The 22733-nt window shown below is 38.6% G+C and overlaps 1 protein-coding gene and 3 non-coding genes across 4 annotated transcripts in view; 2 read left to right on the top strand and 2 right to left on the bottom strand.

Moving 5' to 3' along the window:
• Positions 1 to 3758: 3758 nt before the first annotated feature.
• Trnap-cgg (transfer RNA proline (anticodon CGG)) lies at positions 3759 to 3830 on the bottom strand. Its single transcript has one exon. It is a non-coding gene; the product is annotated as a tRNA-Pro (tRNA).
• Positions 3831 to 8487: 4657 nt separating this feature from the next.
• Positions 8488 to 8560, top strand: Trnai-gau (transfer RNA isoleucine (anticodon GAU)). The gene has a single exon. It is a non-coding gene; the product is annotated as a tRNA-Ile (tRNA).
• Positions 8561 to 9218: 658 nt separating this feature from the next.
• On the top strand, positions 9219 to 9292 carry Trnan-guu (transfer RNA asparagine (anticodon GUU)). Its single transcript has one exon. It is a non-coding gene; the product is annotated as a tRNA-Asn (tRNA).
• Positions 9293 to 11631: 2339 nt separating this feature from the next.
• Positions 11632 to 22733, bottom strand: part of LOC145497600 (N(4)-(Beta-N-acetylglucosaminyl)-L-asparaginase-like) — a 33474-nt gene continuing 22372 nt past the window's right edge. The window contains exons 5-12 of the mRNA XM_081477422.1: positions 18921 to 18981; positions 17527 to 17578; positions 16727 to 16785; positions 16221 to 16285; positions 15414 to 15489; positions 15181 to 15288; positions 12391 to 12524; positions 11632 to 12310 (exon numbers count right to left, since the gene is read on the bottom strand). Coding sequence (XP_081333548.1) covers positions 12201 to 12310; positions 12391 to 12524; positions 15181 to 15288; positions 15414 to 15489; positions 16221 to 16285; positions 16727 to 16785; positions 17527 to 17578; positions 18921 to 18981 — 665 coding nt within the window. The 3' untranslated portion in view covers positions 11632 to 12200. The remainder of the gene's footprint in view (positions 12311 to 12390; positions 12525 to 15180; positions 15289 to 15413; positions 15490 to 16220; positions 16286 to 16726; positions 16786 to 17526; positions 17579 to 18920; positions 18982 to 22733) is intronic.

The following is a 22733-nucleotide window of genomic DNA, read 5'->3' as shown; positions in this document are numbered from 1 at the left end:
AATACTCGAATTAGTCGCACGGAGTTTGTTTACGATAAACGACCACGCGAAACGAACACGCGATTGCAAATGCTAGCTTAGAATAATGTACGTAATTAAATATTCTATGAAACTTGAGAGTCTACAGAAACTGACAGCGTCACGCAACCTATCAACAAATCGTGACCTCTTCACTAGCATGGACTTTGACACTATGCATATCTGACTGTAAAACCTCGATTGCTGCTGAAAAAGTTGAAAGTAAGCTTGTGAAATCATTTATTTACGGTATATATACATAAGTCTTCACAAACACCAGCCACACAAACGATCTTCATGAACTCATATATACTATCACAAATGAAGACAAACATTTGTGATAGTATATATATATATATATATATATATATGTCTGAATTTATGAAAACCGTGTTAAAGACTTTGCACCAAAATAGCGGGCATGTTTTTGAAAAAACGGTTAGAAAATGTACATAAATATGGCCATGTCGCACCGAGAGTGCTATCTACCTCGTGTACTCTTAATAGAGTCCATACCATGCCTATACAAGCCTTTAAAGTCGCTGCAAAATGAGTCGAACGAGCCAAACAAAACTAAATTAGAGCTTAAATTGATCATTTGGTTCGCCGCGGCACTAATTTAGACAGGCTTAACCTCTGCGATTTCACCTAAATGACCTCACTATGTCTTTACTGTGGGTTAAATTAGCCAGTCACGCTAACAAGAGCATGGTAAGCAGTGGAATCGGTTATTTACCTCTATATTTCAGCCAAAAAGTAGCCGTTACGTGACATTTCATTTCAATATCTGACCGGATTCGCAAAAACATAGCCATAGAATTTGACTTGTCACTGATAATCTAACTTGCTACAATTCTGTCCTAGAGCTAGCTTTCCACGAGGCTTATCGTAGCTCAAATAATAGCAAATAACTCTCCTGTATGCCTTTTGAAGCCAGGAAGACTAAATTCACCGTCTTTTCGTTGAATCATGAATTGTACAATTTAATTAAGAGTGCTTTTAACATGAAATTGGAGTCTAAATCAACACGAACGTACAGATATCAAAACCGCGGCGGAGAGCTAATCTATCGCTTTCTAAAGGCCTGCATCGTCCTAAATGGACTGAACAAGAGCTTCCTACATCGAGAATCGATTGAACTTCAGACAAACTAGGCCATAGTTAGCAGTAAGCGAACACTCAACATGTTGTCGTTACGTCAATTATCGCCCGGAAGCCACGCAAATAAATTTCTTCCGCGCTAGCGAATCACAGACAGTTCTGATACTTAGCTAAGCCGAGAACGCCTAAAATTGATAAAACAAGGAAATTCTACTCACGATCAGCGCTTGAACTCATGTTCTTCTCTCTCCTCGTGGCCATGTTTTGCTCGCAAATAGCAATGTCCCGGATGTACTTCAATTTTGTCGAGCGCGGAATGGCACATCCAGATTTCAACAGATTTTTTTTCTAAGTCTTTAGCTGCATCAAAGTTCAAAGCAAATGACGCCAACAGCAGCTAGAAATGTCCAGTCCATTGCACGTCTAAGCCCTAAATTGATGTGGCGAAAGATTTTTGCTGTCTAAAGCAAGCACAACATTATCGCCACAGGGCAAACGGCCTTCTGTTACGGGACTAAATGTGACCCGTACAGTTTACACATGTCCTCAGGCCCGCCTCAGGTACGATAATGGACGACGCTTACTAGCAAATCGTTAGACTTGGGCCTTCATTGGACTTAATGATGTCCTCGGGCAGACTTCCTTTAGACAGCAAATACAGAACGCTAATCGGTCGCTCCTTGTCAGAGTCACCGCGCGAACTGAATTCAGACGAGTGTAGCCTGGGCTAAACTTAACGCAAATTGAAAAAGGGGGGGGGGGGGAGGGAGGGTCGATGAATAATGAAAAAAATACCTAAATAAATGAAACATGCGGCAAGGAGTTCCTACATTTCATGCTAGGTAAGATTACAAGCTGCTGTCATAGCGAAAGCAGAAAACAAAAACAAAGAAATGAAAAAAAAAAAAAAAAAATCAAAAAACACCTGATTCAGTCTTTAACACCGTTTTCATAAATCCAGACATATATATATATATATATATATATATATATATATATATATATATATATATATATATATATATATATATATGTATGTATGTATGTATGTATGTATGTATGTATGTATGTATGTATGTATGTATGTATGTATATATATATATTGAAGTCAGACCGTCAAACACACTCTCGTGATATCTGATTACTACTAGTTTTCAATTAGTTAATGTGGTGTATTTCAATCTCTTTTTTCATTTCCGGTAACACTTGACGAAAACTGGTAACCTGCTTTTCAAAATAGCCTCGCAATAGCTAAGGCATCTGTACAATGGGGGATTAGCTCAAATGGTAGAGCGCCCGCTTAGCACGCGGGAAATACGGGAATCGATACCCGGATTCTCCAAAATCAAGATTTTTGCTACCCATGTTAACATTTTTTTGGTCTTTTCTTTTCTGTTTGCAGTTCTTTTTTCCTCATTTATCTGCTCTTAAAACACAGGTAGTGTGCCCTGACTTCCTGCACAAAATCGATGTATTACTCGTCATCAGTATTCACTGTTATTCGGATTTTCCAATTTTTTATTATCGATTTGTCGTTGGATATTTGTTTACTATTGTCATATTTTAAAACGTGCATTAAAATTTTCTGTAGGAAACCGTCAATGCACCATACTCTCACTGTTAAGCAGATTTTCATTGAAAATATATTTATTGAATGCGATCATTATTTTCTTAAATCTTTAAGAAGAGCTGGCTCACTGGTGGCGGGACCCAAGTACAGCTTCTTCGGCACAAGGTGTCATGGCTCCAAACTCCACAGTGGAAAAAAATAGCGACTGTACATTTTACGACAATGGATGGCGTACCTGGATTATCAAAGTATTGCAACATTTGTCGCTGTATTACATTCATTGTGTACGCTAGGTTTAAAGCTATAGGAAGTTTTCTGCGCGTTTTTTATGAGCGTTTCTTAGGGATTTTGACGCTAAGAACTATTGGTAAATGCACCAGTAGCCATTTTGTTGCCCACAGTGGATTTTTGGGATAATTTTTAGATAGGTTTCTTATCGCGACATCGACATGAACCCACAAGCTTACAGCTTAAATTTCATCGTGTTTAGTAAGTAATGATTATTCATTCATTCATTCCAGATTCTTAGCAAAGCTGTCGTTGCCTTCAGTTAATTTTCAATCTTCTAATTTTTGCTCTGGAAACAGGGTGTGAAGAGAGTCACACGTGCTGTCATCATGCGCAGCTTTTTGCTTCACTAATAGGACAACCAAGTACAACTCTAGCAGCATGTTTATACTACTTTTTTATAAAGCAGTTTAAAAACTCCCTTTTCTGTTTTGATAAGGACTGCACGCAAACAATAGCAAGTCAAATTTGTGTTTCTCTTTTTGCTTTCTTTGCGCGGGAAATTTTTCGTTGCTCATTTAAAAAAGACATTTCCAGGGCAGCAGATATTTATTAAAACATGTTCAAAGAAGGCTTTGTATATGGTAAACAAATCAAAGGGAGAGTTTCACAGTTCAACGCAAGCCCTAGCTTTTGCGTAAGAATGAAGTATCTTTTTCGCTTACTTTCTTAGCTTTTCTTCTTTCGCTCGTTCGTTCAGTTCTTCACATGCAATAAGCCAGTGATAAAAAAAGCCAAAGAAATCGATGCTGTTACGACTTTTGACAAAATAGTAAATATGGGGCCTATCCGGGAGTCGAACCCGGGACCTCTCGCACCCGAAGCGAGAATCATACCACTAGACCAACAGGCCACAACAATGACTAGCTACTACAAACTACGGTCAAGCTGGTTTAAAACAGGTTAATTTACCAGTACGTTACTACCTTCACGTAGAGTAACATCAAAACAAATTAAAGTGTGAAATTTTCTGGATCGACTTATGAATTGTGTCGCCATATTTTGTCGTTTCTTCTTTCTTTCTTTTTTAATCAAAGCAACGTGCAAATAACAACAAAAACAGAAAAGACAGGTACTGCATGGGCCGGAATTATTGGGATTTTTACGCTACCGTACGAAAAATGTTTCATATATTATATAGCATATAAGTTTCTGAATTTGTAATTTCTAACCGATCAAATTCAACAGTATCACTATTTAACCGTAGAATTTTCTCTTCTAAGCGCAAAATAGGTCGGTGAGTTTAAATCTGTTCAAAAATTGAAATCAGAAACAAATCAGTAGATAGTGTTATCTTAGCTGGCTTACTTAAGCAAGAAGATGGTCCGTGTGAGGGTCGAACTCACGACCTTGGCGTTATCCGCACCACGCTCTTTATTCTCGTTGCTGTCTTAATTAGTATGAGCTGTTATACGAAAGCTTGGGTACAGTGAGATTGTGAAACCGCTTAGCAATATGGCATCATGAGCTTCTGGGATTAGCTCAAATGGTAGAGCGTCCGCTTAGCATGCGGGAGGTACCGGGATCGATACCCGGATTCTCCAGATTGTTTTTTTCTTCAAAATCATTATTTTCCCAGATTCAACAACTCTTTCTTATGTAAATACGGGTGTATGTTTGCAATTAAAAAGTATCACCTTTGGCAGAAGCTCAGTCGGACCTGTGTGGTGTTTGACTTTTGCTTACATAGCAAAAAATTAAAATCGTGATTCTAGCGGAACACAACATCAGTGAATTAAAGCGTCTGCATGAATAAAATAATAAAATAGCTTTACTTTCTGTCCATCATCATCAAATAGGAACTGAACCTAAAAGACCTAAAACTCGGTATAAATTTGTTAAGAACAGCATATAATAGTAGGCTGAACCTTAGGCTATTTTAAAATCGATGGTGATCAGTCGGTAATTACATTTACCCTTCATATATGAAGCAGCAGATGCCAGTCTGAACACAAAACTGATTCTCGCACGTGGATTAAATACTCCGTTTGTTTTAATCTTTCGCGCTATGAAATAAATACTAAGTGATTATGATCGGCGCATTTTCAATTAATTTCCTCTCCCTGGAGAAAGCAAAATTAATATAGAAACTGCCATCGCTGTACCAACTACCGAGCTGGATTAAAAAGTTTCACAAGATTTCATTGTTAATCAATTTCACTCTCCGAAGAACGATTCAATTTTTTTAAATTGCGTTTGCTGTCATTTATAGACAACAAAATTGATTACCCCTTTGCATTAAAGGTTGATTGGTTTTATGACATCTTTCAGGAAGGCTTACTTTAATTTGTTACTAGCCATTCGCTTTGGCGCAAACTTCGACGTTCAACAGATCTTCAATCGCTACCAAGTAACAAATCCGAGAAAGAGAATGTCTTTAAACATTTCAGGGAATTCTACAACGAACGGGACAATAGTGGAGTTGGTAAAGAAAGCCTCAAATGGAAAACTTTATTTTACGATCGACAAGTTATTGATTTGTTTGTCAGCGTCAGTAGTTATCGGAGTTGGAATCGCTGGAAATATTTCAGTCCTGTTAATAATCAAGAGAACCCAGTCGCTTCAAACCGCTCAGAATTATTTATTGGCAAATCTAGCGGCTGCCGATGTTACAAGTCTCCTGTTTTGTAGTTTTTCCCTCATCCCAATGATTAAGGTCCTTCCAGATGGAGCTGTTGGAACTGTTCTCTGTATGTTCTTTGTCGGCTTCAACGTTCCTCTGACTGCTACGGTTGTCTCGGTATTCACGCTTACAATCCTAGCAATAGAACGTTATAACGCAGTAGTAAGACCTCTACGAATGTTGCAGCTTACGAGAGAAACGGTTCGATACGCGATTATTGGCACATGGATGGCGTCCGTTGCCTTAAACACACCATTGTTTGTGTACACAAACTACAAGTTCAAGACAGCAGCTTGCCGACAGACGTACAGTCAGAACGGAGAGTTAACTCACATTATCTTCTACATGATTTTTGTTTTCACTCTTCCTTTTCTCATTATCAGCTTTTGCTACAATAAACTTGTGAAATCGCTCAACCACAGAAGTGCGGTTACACCTGACAGCAATATCCCAGAAAAAGAACTCATGCGACAACGAAAACAACTCTTGAAGATGTCGCTGACAGTTACTTTTGCTTTCGGGGCGTGTGTTTTACCTGCCAGTGTTGTTACTGCCCTTCGCTATTTTCGGCTGGTAAGCCAAACCGTGCGGGCTTTTGGGCTATTGCTGCTTTTCATAAGTTCTGTGGTAAATCCATTCATTTATGCATTTCACAGCTCAAATTATCGACGCGCTTTTAAAACATTACTCAAATGTAAATAGACGCCCTGGACTACATTTGTCCCGTTAGTTCAGCGACATTTCTTTGGTCGACTTGTCTCGTTTGATGAGTTTACATTTCTTTCTTCTTTCATCGCTGTAAGAGTAGTTCGCTCCACGGTGGGGGGCTGGGGGTCGGGGCGGATAACTAAGATGGACTAGCATCCCATCCATGGAACAGAAAAATACTCTCAGTTGTTTAATACAACGGAGACTGGGATAAGCTCTTCCGTGTGTGGGCTAGCAAGGCGCAGGTGCGGCCATTTAACGTTTCCTTACCATCCAGTATCAAAGGAGGCCGTCAATTTCAGTTCTAAAAGATGAAATTCAACTTTTAACTTCCAGGTTTCAATAAAGCGAGTCGTGAAGGCAAGAGTAATTTTTCAGAGAATCTTTGTGTTATCTGCGTTATATGGCTGTTATGAGAAAGGTTGCGTTGCAAAAGCGTAACTGAAAGCGTAGCCCGCGCCAATACCAAAAGGTGCTTCGGGTATTGCTCCTTTACCGCTGGTCGATTGAAGTCCACGTTGTTTCAGAGGGACAGCGGAAAATTCATTAATAGGAGTATTCGCATCTTCTCTGATAGCTAGAGAAAATTATCCAAATTAAAAGTTTACAAACCGTTATTTGTACAACAATGGTCAGAAAAACATCCGTCTTTAAAAAGAATTTAAGCTGCATATTAGCTAGTAAAACTAGGATATCTAAAAGATAGTAATGCTACGGCACATTCTGTTGATAGTGACATATTTAACGCCGTGATTCATCTATCTGCGCGGTTCAAGACTTAAATTAACCTTTTATTTCTCAAAGTAGTGTCAAATCGTGGTGTCACTTAAAATCTGTCCTTGTATGCATCAACTTCATGCATGATGACGCATCGATGGTGAGGTGTGACAAAGGATCGAGACAAAAAAGCACATTGTTATCTGAAGTATGTTTGGACATAAAACGATACACATCAGCCTCCCCTTTACGATCGCGAAAATCGAAAGATATGGAAATTGTAGGGGCAGAAATCTAACTTATAAATTCTGTACTGGTACGCATTAAATATCTCTAGAACTTGACAGACTGTGTCGAGAACGTGTTCATCGCGATGTGTGAAAATGCTCAAGCTTTAGCTTAAATTCATGTTTCGATGAAAAGGAATAGATTGCAGCATATATGAAATCAGCGTGTTCCACGGTTTTCGTTTGTTTTAATTATTCTACAGGCTTTAGTAACGACGATTTCTCTTCATTTAAGAATTCGACGAAGGAGGCGAGACTGCTGAGAAATGACATACTAAGATTAAGATGTCACAATTAATCGTCCAGACTTACAAACTTTCACATACCGCATAGCAAGAGTTGTAAAAGTCAAGCACGATCTCCTTCACATCGCTTTACAGGTAAATCAGAGCAAACTTTCTCAGTGGAATCCACGCGAAAAAGGACGACGGCTCGACGAGTATGACATCCTCTTGTTGTTCGAGGCGCAATGCACTCCGGTAAAAGTGGCGCAGTGCAGTCTGGTTAACTGCAATGCATTCTGGTAAAAAGTGATGAATTCAAGAATTCGTACCCCTTCTATATATTCTTCTTAAATCCTGATTATGTTGCTGCTCGCTCACTACGCTCGCTCCGCAGCAATAAAGACTGCTGGAGAATCCGGGTATCGATCCCGGTACCTCCCGCATGCTAAGCGGGCGCTCTACTATTTGAGCTTATTCCCCAAAGCATATACAAGTTACTTTAACTATTGAAAAATCAACGTTTGAGGCATGACCTGGTAATTAGTTTTAAGCTTTGTTTTTTAAAAAGGCTTAAAACTAATATAATGTCACGTAAACAATGTACTTAGAATTTCATTTCAGCGTAAACAGATCATTTAAGAAAACGTGTTGCTTTTCATACTAGTTCCTTGTTATTTAGAACATAAGCTACTGATATTAACGAGACATTATTAGAAAATGGGAAACAACTTCTAATAAATAATTTTGGGATAACTATATCTCAACAAAAATGTCCTCATCATTTGAGAAAGCACGTTAACAATATATACATATATCTTAAAGAATAAAACCGAATCAGTTTGAACAAAGCCAATAAGTAGGTGCTGTTCCTCATTACGCCAAACTTTTGAAAACGTTCTTTTGCAAAGGCAGTAATACTTAATAAAAAACGGCACCGAAGTAAATGAGTGTGGTCCGTTAGCTCAGTCGGTAGAGCATGGTGCTGATAACGCCAAGGTTGTGAGTTCGACCCTCACACGGACCAACTTTTCCTTTTAAGTAAACCAGCTGGAAAATGCTATTTTAAGAATTCTAACTGACTGTACTCTGATTTCTCTTTTCCTGTATTGTTCTTTTTTTTTCATTAGTTTATTCCCCCTGATTGGTTCAAAACAAGGACTCGATTAAAATTACTTTAGTTTAATATTTTCCTAGAAGTCGTTGGAAATGTTTCCCGGCCAACAGAAACACTTGATTGAGTCATATTTTAATGTAGAACGGTTTCATGGTAGTCAGTTGGAATTGTCTGCGCAAAAATAAAAGTGATTCTTGTAAAGGAGGAAAGTATTCCTTTGTTTCATATGGCCGTTGTGACGTCAGAAAAACCATCGCAAAATTGTCTGTTTCGTTATTATGTTGTTTTCATTGACAAAAGAGTATTTAAAATAGCCTGTCCGGGAGTAGAACCTAGGACCTTTCGCACCCAAAGCCCATTTGACAAAGGTCTTAATCCACCTCTCTCTGTTGAACTGGTACTCTAACACCTGTTTTGTGTTATCTCATCGACCAAGATCGTTTCTACCCAACTTCTCCGGTTTTCCGCTTTTCATGTTTTTCGAGCACGATACAATAATGTAGCAGAAACCTTACACAAGTTGAATTTTCATCCACACAATTAAATTTGATGAAAATTGTACAAGGAAGTCTCCGTGGCGCAATCGGTTAGCCCGTTCGGCTGTTAACCGTAAGGTTGGTGGTTCAAGCCCACCCGGGGACGATTCTTTCTGTTTTGATAATTATTTTCTATATTGTTAGCGTCAAGAGGCCGTCATGTTAGCGTAATTTTTAGTTGTATTGCATGTAAGTAGGTCTTCAGAAACAAACAGCCACTGCGCGGATGTTACGCGAATAAACCGTTATTATCGTGATCGTGATTGTGATCGTTATCATTATTAGCCAAATTTGGCTGTAATTTTTCATTAAGGGTACAAATTTGGCCATATTTGAGTAATCCAATTAGTCCTATAAATTGTGCATTTAACATTACGTCTTTAGTCTTCAAATGCTTGTCTAATAAAAGTAATTACATCACCTTTGTTACCGCCGCGCACATTTATCTCCTGCTCCCGTGACTAGAAGTTAAAGGACTTGAACATAACCATACCTTTTGTGATATTTTAAAACTGCACACTTCTCGGATGCCGACGTTTAGTGTGGCTAGTACACAGGGAACAGAGGAGTCCTATTTGACCTTTTTTTCCAGTCAAATTTGCCGTACAGTTGTAGCGCGAATCGATCTATTTTTATTCAAATGACCTCAAAATCAAACTGTGCGTATGGGATCGTGTTGCGACGATTAAATTACTACATATAGACATAAAAAGCTTTTCGTAAGAGCTGTTGTGTGACTTTGCGATATTTTGTCTTTGGGCAAGATTTTGATGCTTGGATCGCATTTCAGTTCGCGAATCTCTATCTAGTATCTCTAGTATTGCTCCCGCTATGTGGGATTCGTCTTCCAATGCGATTTATGTGAGTTTGTACTCAAGACTGAGCAGGATTTTCTTGCGTGGATTCCACGCCCGCGGTTGAAACTTATAATCTGGCGTAATCACGAGCCTTCTAGAGGCTGGCAAAACCGTGGTGGTCTTTACTTTTTCGACAAAGGCTACGGTGGTCTAGACGAAATTGTTCGCTTTGATTTCCGAAAACTAATTTCAGGAGCTCAACCCTCCAGTAGTAGTACCATCGATGTGTAGAAAGGATAGTAGCCTGCGTAGCAAGTGTTTCCGTGGGGTTTGGGAGCAAAGAATGACCAAGGGTGCTTTCCATTTTGCCAAAGAATCCGGAAATTTCGGTCGGAATTCAAATGGAAAGGTCCGTTTCGGGTTCTTCCGACGGGAATATTCGGGATCACCTCTGGAGGTGGTCCACTTATTTCGGTCGGAATATTCCGACCGAAATTCGCCGTTCCATTTTTGACAAACCCGTTTTTGCCTTAATTAGGGAATTCGGAAAAGGACTAAAAAAAGGTAAGAGCCATTCCTTTTGGGTGGCCCGGTTTAATCGGAAAATGTCGTTCCATTTTTGTCGGGTATCGCCACTGATCTGCGACCGGTCGGTTTGGCATAATGAAAGCACCCCGAGGAACGGGATTTTCGGTGTTTTGCCTGCGCGAAAAATAGGGTGAGAGCCAAAAAAGGAAAGATGGGGGTGGAGGAGGGGAAGGATTTTCTGCATTTTCTGCACCATCTTGAATGACGTCATGTCATATGCCATATGCGCAGACTGTCGCGCACCTCGCGGTTTTCGTGGCAGTCTGAGCAGGTGAGCATTGTAAAGCGGATTTCTAGAGACTACCTCCTGGTTTATAGTTTATTTTACAAGTTCACGAACACGACTTTGAATCACCTTGGCTTTGGGATTTTAACCATAGGAACAGCAATATTTCATTGGCTGTAGTTTGATTACATTTGTCGATTAGTTCCACTGGCCACAGATAGCTCAGTCTTCATCCGGTCGAATGTTGTGCGCTCGAATATTGTTTTTACAAAACTGTCTTATTTCTCGCGCGCCGATTGGCTCATTTTTATCATCAATAAGAGTACAGACGGATAAAATTTGAATTTATGCAAGCTTTTTAGTTCAACTTTCAGCTGTCAAACTGTCAACGTTTTAACCAATGAGATTTTTTGGAACCTTTTGAAGTAGCTAATCAAAAAGCGAGAAAAGCTATTAACAATGTTCGCGTCATTTTGAACAAAATTTACTTGTCTTTGTTTACGGCAAGTTTATGGCGTCTTTTCCCCTCATTTATTCCTGGCATTTGACCATTTTGGGGTCTTGTTATTGTAAAAAACATATTGACGACAGTTTTATATGCGTCTGTCCTCTTGTTGATGATAAATTTCGTCATAACATTGTCAAAGTTTACAGCGGAACCACTCGCCTGCAGCTCGTGGTTCCACAGCCACTTTGACAATGTTATAATGCAATTTACCATCAATAAGAGGACAGACGCATAAAAAACTGACGTCAATTTGTTCATTGGAATCGGTGGAAAAGTACCCTCAAGGCAAGATCCATAAGAGTGAGCCTGAACCAAGGAAAGGTAATTTAAAAATACTGTCTACTTTTATTCATCAGGGGAAATATTCTAATCAGTTGGACGGAGTTTGTTTACGATAACAAGGACGCGATTGCAAATGTTTGCTCATGTTTGTCCTTCCAGCTTAGAAGAATGTACGTAAAAAATATATAATTTTACGAATTACCTATTACGCTTAAACATTACCAGTTTATGTGAAAATATTTAGCACGAAATAATGTAAATATTTTTGTGAGTCTACGGAAACTGGCGCCGTTACGCAACGTATTACCAATTTGTAGTTCTTAATTAGCATGGACTTTGACACTATGATATATCTAAATGTTGATTTTAACAAAAAACAGAGGTTGAAAGTCAATAAGTGAAATCATTTAAGGTATATGTTAAAGCCACGGCGTCGAACGCGCTCGTAATCTTTGATTACTACTGGTAGACAAAACTATCTACGGTTTAGGGAATTCCCTTTATATCAGTTTCGTATTTTGCTATATCTAATAAAAATAAGCTCTTGCATCACAAACAAACACACGCTCAGACGTAAATAACAAATTACAGGGAAACGGAGAACAAAGGCGCATTAAGTGAAAGCTGAAATGTTGATAGGTTTGACGGAAAAAACTGTTACTTTTCCCAAGTCTGGATTGCAAACAGAGTACTTGAAGAATGTCCAGCCATGTGCAGCGGCCCCTAGAACAGAAGGAAAGTTAAACTGAGAACAAACCTAACATGCTGATTTAAACATGGACAGCAAATAAATCTTAACCAACCAAACTCCCCATCCTTGTTCACTACTACCAAGCCTCCACTGTATTTTGGGTAATATTTTGCTATTTTTCCCAGAGCCAGTGATGCAGCTTCTGAAGGACTCTTGCCTTGACGCAAAAATTCAACTGCCTGAAAACTAAGAAGAAACGAGACAAAACTATTCATCTTGTATCTCACAGTATGTGTCAGTACATATCGCACAAGAAGTTAAATTTCATTTCTACGTAATTACAAAATCTTACTACATAGACTGGGTCAGTAAAATCTCAAGGCCACACACCAACTGTAAACACTTTTTTTAAAAAAAAATGGAAAACACTAAATAAATCTAAATCAATTACTCAAGAAAAATTGACGGATTGGATTCAAAAGAATCTAAGGAACTTGAGGTAACTATAACCTCGGGGAGGAAGTTCCAGTCGGCGGTAGTTCTTAGAAAATATGAATACTTAAAAACGTGCTTCTCTGAACGTAAATTGGTGTACTTATAATATCATACTTATATTGACTACATTAAGGATACTCTCTACGTACATTGCGTTACAATATTAACAATTAATATTTATGCTACTTACATTGTTTTGCTTACACTACTTTGTGATACTACAAACAGACACATATCACATCATTTGCAAAAAAAACAAAAGAAACTTACTCAGAAAATACTAACAATTACAAAAGACAAAGAGGCTTAATTGTGAGTGGGATAGATAAGAATAAAAGCTTGACAAGGAACCCAAAAGTACAGCTTTTAGCAAGCTTGATTTTCAGAGGCTTAAGATCAGGATAAGGAGAGTAAAATATAGCCTGCAAGCAGGCTCACATTTGGAGCCTGCCAGCCGACTATATAGCAATTATAGTGTATGAAGTATTTTGTGCCACTTCAGTTGAAATTTATTCTGGGAATCGGTCACAATAGATACTTGTTTTTCAAGTTCTAAGTTATATTCCATATTCTCTGATAGATGGAGAGATGTTCTTAAATTTACAGCAATAAATATAATACCTTGCGAGGAGCAAACAGTGGCTTACTAAAATATCATCCTTCTCTCCTCTAAAACCTAAACATTCATAGATATCCAAAACGTGTGAGGCTGGTTTCAAATGGATTGAAACGAAAAAACAATGAACCCTTCCCCAAAAGGTTTTCGTTACCGAGCATTCCCAGAAAAGATGGATTAGTGTTTCCTTGTCTGTTTTTCACAAATAGCAAAGAGCAGTCTCTGAAATTCCTATTTTAGATAGAAAGGAATTCGTTGCTATACGTCTGTGGAGAAATTGGAACTGGAAGGTTCCTTATCTTAGTACAGAGCGTACACAACCTTGGTAGTAAATAAATCGACCTCCAGCTCAAATCCGCCACCACTTCAAGGTCACGGTCCTTTACCCATTTTTCTTGACTGTTTTGGGGGCTAGTAGAATTTTTGATAAGAATTTTATACGCTAATTTAATCGGCTTGGTTGCTGCAATCAGTTTTTGCACCGAAAACCCCTGATCTTTTTCGCGTCTTCAATTTCAAAGACTTCATAGCGCTCCTTATTGCCGAGGTCACTCCATAAAATTCAAGGAAAGAGGCAGATAAGCAATATTTCTCCCCTAAGTCTCTATAACTTATGACCGTAAACGTTAACAAGATCTTTGATATTTTGTACACCAGCTTCGGCCAAGTGCTTGTAGAAAAAAAAGGCCTATTAGCAATTCTGACTAATGCGTTATTCCATATCTTACTGCTACAATAGTCGTGTTTGGAGAGGACGAGTCTCTAAAATTAAAGTCCACCCAAATTTCGATAAGTTCTCGAAGGAAGTCATCCTTGATATCATGTTTGGTGGCGTCTTTTTTCCCCAAGTTCCCAAGAAAAACTAATTTTCCTCCCCATTTTAAAAGATAGAAATCCCAAAAAGTTTTCCATTTGGATTTACAATCATCGGAAATATACTTTGCTATCCACGCGATCTTTAAAGACTTATTGAAAGCCATGATGTCCAACATTTTATAACCACCATCGCCATAGTCAGCAATCATTTCAGACCGTTTGATTTTGTCCCTTTTTCCATCCCAGAGAAATTTGAAAAGCAAATCATTTATATCTTTTAACGATTTAAAGCATGTACGTAATGAGGACATAATATAGACCAATTGGGATGCAGCTAAAGTTTTTATAATTGTAATCTTTCCAGGAAGCGTGAAATTCTTGTCTTGCCAATTGTTAAGAATATCTTCAACTTTGTGAAACTTGTCTTCATAGTTCATTTGCATTCCTTCATTTTGGTCCGTACAAAAACCAAACACCTAAAGCCTTGACTTTACCATCCGCCCATTTCAAGTTTTTTTCAGGGCACATGTGTCTACTTCTTGTTCATTGATCGGGGTGATGGATTAAGAATTTATTAAAATATCTACATCAACCAAATCATGGCTTAATTTTGACATGATCGTCGATCTAGTCTTTGTTGGTGTCAATCTCAGTGTATCCAACCCAAGCTCTTTCAAGAGATCCGTGACACTCACACATCGGTTACACTTCTGCGAGCAGAAACGTGCTACGTTGCGTTGGATACTTTGTAACGAGGCAACATCTTCTTAAGGTGCGGTTTCTAAGCTGTATGAAACCGTATAAACTAAAATCATTGTAAACAGTATACATAAAAATACAACTTTGATGATCTAATTAAGCCTGTTACAACAACATAAATGCTTGGTTTTTCAGGTAAATCGACTATTATTTCAGCTTCACACCTCTTTAACACACCAAATCAGCAGCCTTACAGAAGGTATTTTAACCTCTTACCTCGGAAGAAAACGCATCATGACGTCACCATCCCCAGTAGCAGCAGCACCGCCAACGTCATTATCAACATATGCTCCTGCCCCAGCGATAGGCGAGTCTCCAACACGGCTAGTATTAAAAGAAACAAAGGAGGGAGAGATGTCAATTTTGCCATACGTAGCGAAAATCCGGACTGATTTGGCAAGCTGTGTGATAATCTGTTTTTCCGAGTTCTGCGAAAAAAGGTTGATTACCCAGGAATTTTGTGGTTTGCTCCATTTGTAGTTGTTCCTGCAGCAATGTTTCCAGCAGCATCAACTATAACCATTCCTGAAACAAAACATAACTTAAAGTGGGAAAATACATTAACTTCAATTGTCATGTAAAGCCTAACCCAGGCAACACTGGGGAAAACCACAGAAAAGTTGGAACGAAGAAACAGAACACACTGATTTGCGTACTTCTGTCCAAACACTACTAGGTTGTATGAATTGATATCTGATTCTAGCATTCTTTGATATTATCTAGCGGTGATGAAAACGTTGTTAAATTTTTGGTTACTCAGTTGTTATGGTTTCAGTGGAGGAACTCTTACCAACTCAGACAAATGTACAGGTGTGGTTAATGAATTCCTAATGAATAATGTGTTGTGTACTAATTCCAGGTACGAAAAACAGTGATAATCAGTGATTACTAAGCTTTTTCATGAAATTGGTCCGTATTTCTCAAAACTATGTGACGTCTTTTTGCAACATCACTGACTGGAAAAGCCTAATACTAGAAAATAAATTGCTCGCCAGAGCAAACTTACAAGATGATTTTCCATTCTTTTTGCAATCTGAGTTCGTGATTGAATTCCAACTCAACAGTAAAATCAAACGGAGTTTTGGAGATTTAAAGAATGGTCGCGTATAACTGAAATCGATGGTAATTTTCAAATATGGATGACTATTTGCCAGCTGTTGGTCTTCGTATACAAAGCTACTGAACAGTTGCCCGACAAAGCAGATGACTGAACATCACCTGTTTGATTGCTCATTGCATGAAGAATTCAATTTTACCAATAGTATCATGATTTTGTCTGCCGATGTTTCTATGTGATTTACGTCTTGAAGTTCTCTGTTTCCTGTTGAAATTAATAATAATAATAATAATAATAATAAAATTATACATTTATATAGCGCTAATACAATGAAAGAAGAAGAAAAAAAGAAGCTAACAAACAAAAACAAACTCAAAGATCTATAAAAGGCACAAAATGTGCTAAAAATGCAATGTAACTAAGATTTACTAAAATTCCAAACAGTCATAAGCGATTTTAAAAACATATGTTTTCAATCGTTTTTAAAATGTCCAAAGACGAGCTTGATCGTATGGCCAAGGGCAAATTAAAACAAAGACATACCATGTTAAGTAGGCTTTAACTAAAGGAATAAATCAATATTTATATTTATATATACTTTCATATTTGCATTCAGTGTGGAAACATTCTTAACTTATACAATAAATTTCACTGCGGCACACAAGTAAAAGAAGTGTTTACATGATCTACAAAGTGATAACTAACCCCATCCCATGTTTGGGTTTGTATGGACCACATGATTTCTGCGAATCAGGAACCACGTCCTAAATAAGGAAAGAGTAAACAACGGTTGCCAGAAATTGTGTCTAGAAATCCATAAGACAACTACTGCTGGAACACCATTTTCTAACACGACAACGTAACGATTAGCCTGACCTCAAGAGGAAGACAAAACTGTCAGTGATCTTGAAGAACAACGTCGCAAATGTACTGACTGAAACTGTTGTTTTTAGGAACATGAAATGATGTCGAGGTTAATGCAATGTTTTTCTAAAAAAATTGTGGGAGTAATACAACGAAGCCCTATCAGGGAATTACTTACTACTTGTGAAGTGTGCGGAAAGTCCGATACTTAAGCTACATCAAAGCGCTTAATTATGACGTGTGCTATCGTATTGTTAAGCAAACACTATTCCAATGATGGTAAACATTTGAACATACTTACTGATCCCTGAATAAATATACGCTTCTCAACCAATCAGCGCCCGAAATTTCTTTCGGCTTTTTTTTAAATCCAAGAAAATATACTCTGAATAATGCGGTCAGGGTATGAGTTCTGGCCAGGGTCATTGCCTTGTTTTCTCGCATCTCTAGTAACTGCTATTATTTTTATTCCGGGAGATTAGGCTTTGCAAAGCAAATTAAATGAATCCACTAGTAAATAAGAACCTTATATTCTTTTTCGTTTGTTCTCTTTGTCGAGTCTTGAATAAATCAATGTCATCCACATCGCTATAAACACCACCACCACCATCATCATCATTATCAAACATGACATATATTACCTTCCAAAAGTTTGGTTGACAATTGTTATTTTTCCAGTCTTTCCACATCTGCCTGACAGCACAAAAAGTTAGATACTTTCAATATATAATGCTCTAATACAACTTCACTCCAATTACTGCAGCAAGGTGTGGGATACCCTTGGTCAAGGACACTCAACTAGGCTGCTGAAACTCCAAAATAGTTCTGCATGTTGGTTGACCAATAAAGAATGTAAGCAACGATACTCGATAGTCGCCTTGCAGATCTTTTCTCTAGTAAGAAAAATACTACACATTATAACCTCAGGGATTTCTCCACTTCATTGCAGTTACCGCAACCCAGAAATGAATATCTAAAGAAAAGATTCTGCTATGGTGGAACAAAACTCTGGATTTCGCTTCCTGTACCAGTAAAACTCAGAAGCCCTTGCCATTTTTAATAATAGAATTAATGCGCATACTTTTCAATATCTAGAAACTAGTTCTAGTAATAAGTCTTAGTCTCAATACTGGTAATTAGTAGTACATAGAAGATATTACACTGTGGCTCGAAGATATGAATTTTATGTTCGAGTGGCAAAATGTTGCTTTTGTCACAAGAATATAAAATTCATACCTTTGAGCTAACGTGTTATCGTGGAGATACATGTTTGCAAATATTAGGTTTCTAATAGTGGCTCAGTCAGCATAATACAAAATAGTCAGTTCAATCAAGCAAAATAAATCTGAACTAATTTGAAGAGCTCAAAATCGCATAGAATCCACGATACTTATTTTTTCGCAGATAACGATCGATGCTGTGGATAAAAACTGTGATGAATGAGGGGCATGTATTCTTATCCGATTTCAGTTTCGCACACAAAGCACAAAGTATTTGATGACTGCTCGTCGTTCCACCGGTGTAATATCTTCTATTTCTGTTTTCTTGTCACCCTTCCAGAAATTTCCAGAAAACCTTTTACACTATTTTTTGTTGTTTTCGATTTTATCGCTCTCATTAGCTCTGAAAACACAATAACTTTGTTGTCCCTCAACAATACAAATTAACCAGGGTCCGCCATTACTCCGAACAACAAACCGAGTTTCAATCGTGACGGTAACTGCTGTTACTCTGCGATTTTGTAATTGTAGCCACACGCCCCTTTCGGAAATCAGCTTTCTTTTTATTGTGTAGTTGACGGGGCAAGCATGTCAAAATAAACTTTTATCTAGCCCCCTATAATAACGCGTAATATGACAATCCTAGAACCTCTCTTGAACTGCAACTAAATGTCGCGAGAACAATAGCCATTTTGCGCGATGTGGACAAAAAGACTTCCAACCACATGGTTCTCTGCCACTACTCTCACTTCAGTTACATCGGAATTCTTTTGTTTAAAACCTACTCTTTTTAGAGAACTTCCTTACTGCAGTACCTTGAGTGGTTCGTGTGCAAGTCTTCATTTGAAAATCCCATCTGGAGTGCAAAGCGGGTAGCTGAAAAGAATGAAATAAGTTACTTGACTGAAACACTCCTAAAAACAACGCCCCAAAAGTTTCCACGTACAATTTTGTTTTAAAACTTGCCACGCAGTAAGGCAAAGATCAACTTCTGCCAATAAGTAAAATAAGTAAAAAAATGGGGGGCGGGGGAAAGGAGTTTCCGTGCTTGTGCTCGAAATAAGGTGCATTTAAGACCACGAATTTTTTAGAAGCTCTCGTTATTTTATGAATAACAGCAATAAAAGAAGCTACATAAGTGAAATTTAGATTAGGAAACATACTAAATTAAACACAACTAAGTGTATTAAGTTTCATACACATCCAGACGATGAAGGGAAGGGAACGGACCTGAAAATCAGCACCAAGAAAACCAAACACATGAGGATCGACGTAAAAAACAACAATGCAGTTGTAGTAGATGGACAGGAAATAGAGGACGTGGATGGCTTTGACTGTCTAGGAGCAAGAGTGACCAAACATGGAGGGGCTGAGGATGACATCAAGCGCCGCTTAGGAAAAGTTACAGCAGCATTTAACAAACTAGCCAAGATCTGGAGAAGTGGTCAACTGAGCAAAAACACCAAGATCAGGATCTTCAAATCCAACATCATAGCAGTGCTACTCTGTGGATGCGAGACTTGGAGAGTGACCAAGAGGGACGAGGTGAAGCTGGACACATTCCTCCACAAGTGCCTACGGAGGGTGTTAAAGGTATATTGGTCGATGAGGGTTACCAACGAAGAAGCGGGGCGAAGAGCTAGGACTTGCACCATCAGTGAGTAGATTAGGAGACGGAGGTGGCGCTGAATAGGGCATGTATTGCGTATGGACCACCAACAGAACCCACGCATTGCCCTAACCTGGGCACCCGAGGGTAAGAGGAGCAGAGGTAGACTAAATGAGACATGGAGGAGAACTGTAGAGGAAGAGAGGCAGAAGATGGGCTTTGCCACCTGGAATGAAGCTGTCGCCCCTGCGAGGGACGGAGGCAGATTGGAGGAGACAAGTCAATGGCCCTATTCTCCCAGAGGAGAGCTAGGACTGATGATGATGATGAAGTACATTAATAAGTAAATGTTTGCAGCTGAGGTCTTTCCTTGAGGTAGAATAGGCCTTGAAAAAGAAGACATATTAGCCTTACCCGTCCACATTCCAAGAAAACAGCAGAAAACGATCAATATTTGTGACTTCTAACGGACAGATTTTTCTCCTTTTTTTAAAAAACAATGGAGAAAATCACTAAAGGAAATGATATGAAAAGAAAAGAAGGGGGTCACCAACCATTTAAGAAAGTAAATTGCAGGAGACGTTGGCGCAGCCGGGGCCAAGCCCTATACTTGCTTATATTTTTTCCTTGGTGCGTGCGCTTGATGTATGACGTGGCGTGACGTTGCAACAAGAATTACGTGCGCAGTAAGGTTCCGCAGTAACAATGGGCGCGGACGTCTTTAAAGGAACTATGTCACGGTTTGCGCATCTTGAAAAGTTAAGCCTCAATTTTTCACGTTCGTTGTTTGCAAACCGTGTCAATCTTAACCATACTTGACCACCCTTGATTGATCCTTTATGGTTTATTATTAACTCTTTATTGTTTTTATATCTTAGTAAACCACTATTTTCAGGTTTCAATCAATTTGAAGGTAATTTTGCATAAGGCCAAAATAACCCAAAAATATCATGACTGAGCTCCTTATGCACGGTGCCTGCGTGCACGTTCTGTGCATCACGCAACGCGTGATTTAAAGGCTACGCGCGCGCTAGGGTTAACATTGACGTAATCAACTACGCTACCAAGTACGAGACAAAAACGAAGCCAAATTTTTCTACTATGACGAAATAAAATTTAGTGTACCTGTACTGAAACCAGTAACAAGGGAATAGCAGCATATACTGCTAACTGTTAACGACTCCTAGCTGAAAAACTTGCTGCTATCCGTAGTAAATTGTACTAAAATCCAACTGTAAAGCGCGCTAAACAAGTGCGAGAGCCGCAAATGTTTGACATACAGGAGAGGTGACAGGAGAAAATGTAACAGGTACCGAAAAAGTTTTAAAATTGTTAAAGGAACTCATTTAACTTTTAATCAAAGGGCTCTGAGCCAACTCATTCATGCTTTTAAAATGATTTGGGCAATGAAGTATTTATCAATGTTGGTGGCACATCAAAAAGCATCAAGCTTCTTCCTAAACGTGTATCTTAGCTATCAGCGGCTTATATTGACTGAATTGGATAAATGAATCTGTCGCTGTACAATAGATTAGGAGAATATAGCATTGTTCTGTTGTCAACCGTTTGTGTTCATTGTTTAGCAAATTTTGTGTAGTCTATTATATATAAATATATATGAAGTGAAAGCGTTATTCAGTTTATGTACGGTATTTATTCAAAGAAAATACAAGTGATCAGTTCAGTATTTCTCAGTAAGCTTTCAGGAAGCTTGCTACTATTTTGTACCATGTTACAAAAAATAAAGAACGAAATTAAAGGTAAATATTTCCACTATTTCACACTATTTTTCGTTTCCCCTGAGAGTTCGAAATAGCCGGGTTCAACTGTATCCAATTTTTTCTCAGCTCGTGAGCGGGCAGAATTCGATCTTTGATTGACAGAAGTTAATGTATGGAAGCGCAGCCTAAACCTCTGCTCGGCGTGGTCTTCCGGCTCGCTCACGGCGGGTTGGAAAAAAAAATGAAAAAAAATAGCGGTCATCATTAATCTATTGCCCTTTTTATACTTCCCTCGACGATTACTCAACGCAAGTTATCTCTATTCACCTTTAAATGGCAAGGAAAGTCGCTGTAATTGAATTCAATTGAATGTTTAAGATTGTGAAAGTTTGTTTGGTTGTTTGCAGGTCGGCGCTGTAATGGCGCGTAATCCTGTGTTTCTTTCTCCGTACAATTTTAAGCAAAGAATGAGTCAATTTTAGTTGAGTTTATATCTCTGATCGTTGGTGAAATTAAGAGAATTTCTGTGGAATACAATTAACAAATTTCTTCGCACAGTGGTCTCATGGTTAGTACGCCGGTCTCAGGATCGAGCGGTCCTGGTTCGAGCCCTGGCCGGGGACATTGTGTTGTGTTCTTGGGCAAGACACTTTACCCTCAGTGCCTCTCTCCACCCAGGAGTATAAATGGGTACCAGGGAACTTAATGCTGGGGGCAACCCTGCGATAGACTAGCATCCCATCCAGGGGGGAGTAAAAGTACTCCTAGTCGCTTTATGCTACGGAAACTGGGATGAGCTACGACCTGATGAGCCACTTGGCTTGTATGCAGACTTTACCTTTTTTACCCACCTCTCTGATGGTTGGTGTATTTAAGAGAATTTTTGTGGAATACAATTAACGGATTTCCTCACTTTCTGCCATTCTGATTTCGAGTGATTTGCAGCGACTGAGAGAGATTGTTTTTGTAGTACAACTTCAAACTTTGCACAAACTTCCACAACGGAAAAACAATTTTGGAGACCTTAGCTGGTGAACAAAATGAAACTAACGTAAAGTAGAAGACACTTCATATCTTTCTCCGCAGTTCAAATACATGATCTTTCATATATTCACTTGTATTCTTCACCATCTACGGGTGTATAACGAACTCACAATGTCACCAGCTCCCAGTTGGCTTGATAGCTCAGTTGGTAGAGCACTGCACCGGTATCGCAAAGACCATGGGTTCGAATCCCGTTCAGGCCTGAATTTTTTTCAGGCTTTAATTTTACAACTGCTTAAGTTGTGTGCATAACG

This window comes from Orbicella franksi, chromosome 9 (assembly GCF_964199315.1).
Source record: "Orbicella franksi chromosome 9, jaOrbFran1.1, whole genome shotgun sequence".
Classification (NCBI taxonomy): Eukaryota; Metazoa; Cnidaria; class Anthozoa; order Scleractinia; family Merulinidae; genus Orbicella; species Orbicella franksi.
This window is presented reverse-complemented; position numbering and strand designations above follow the sequence as displayed.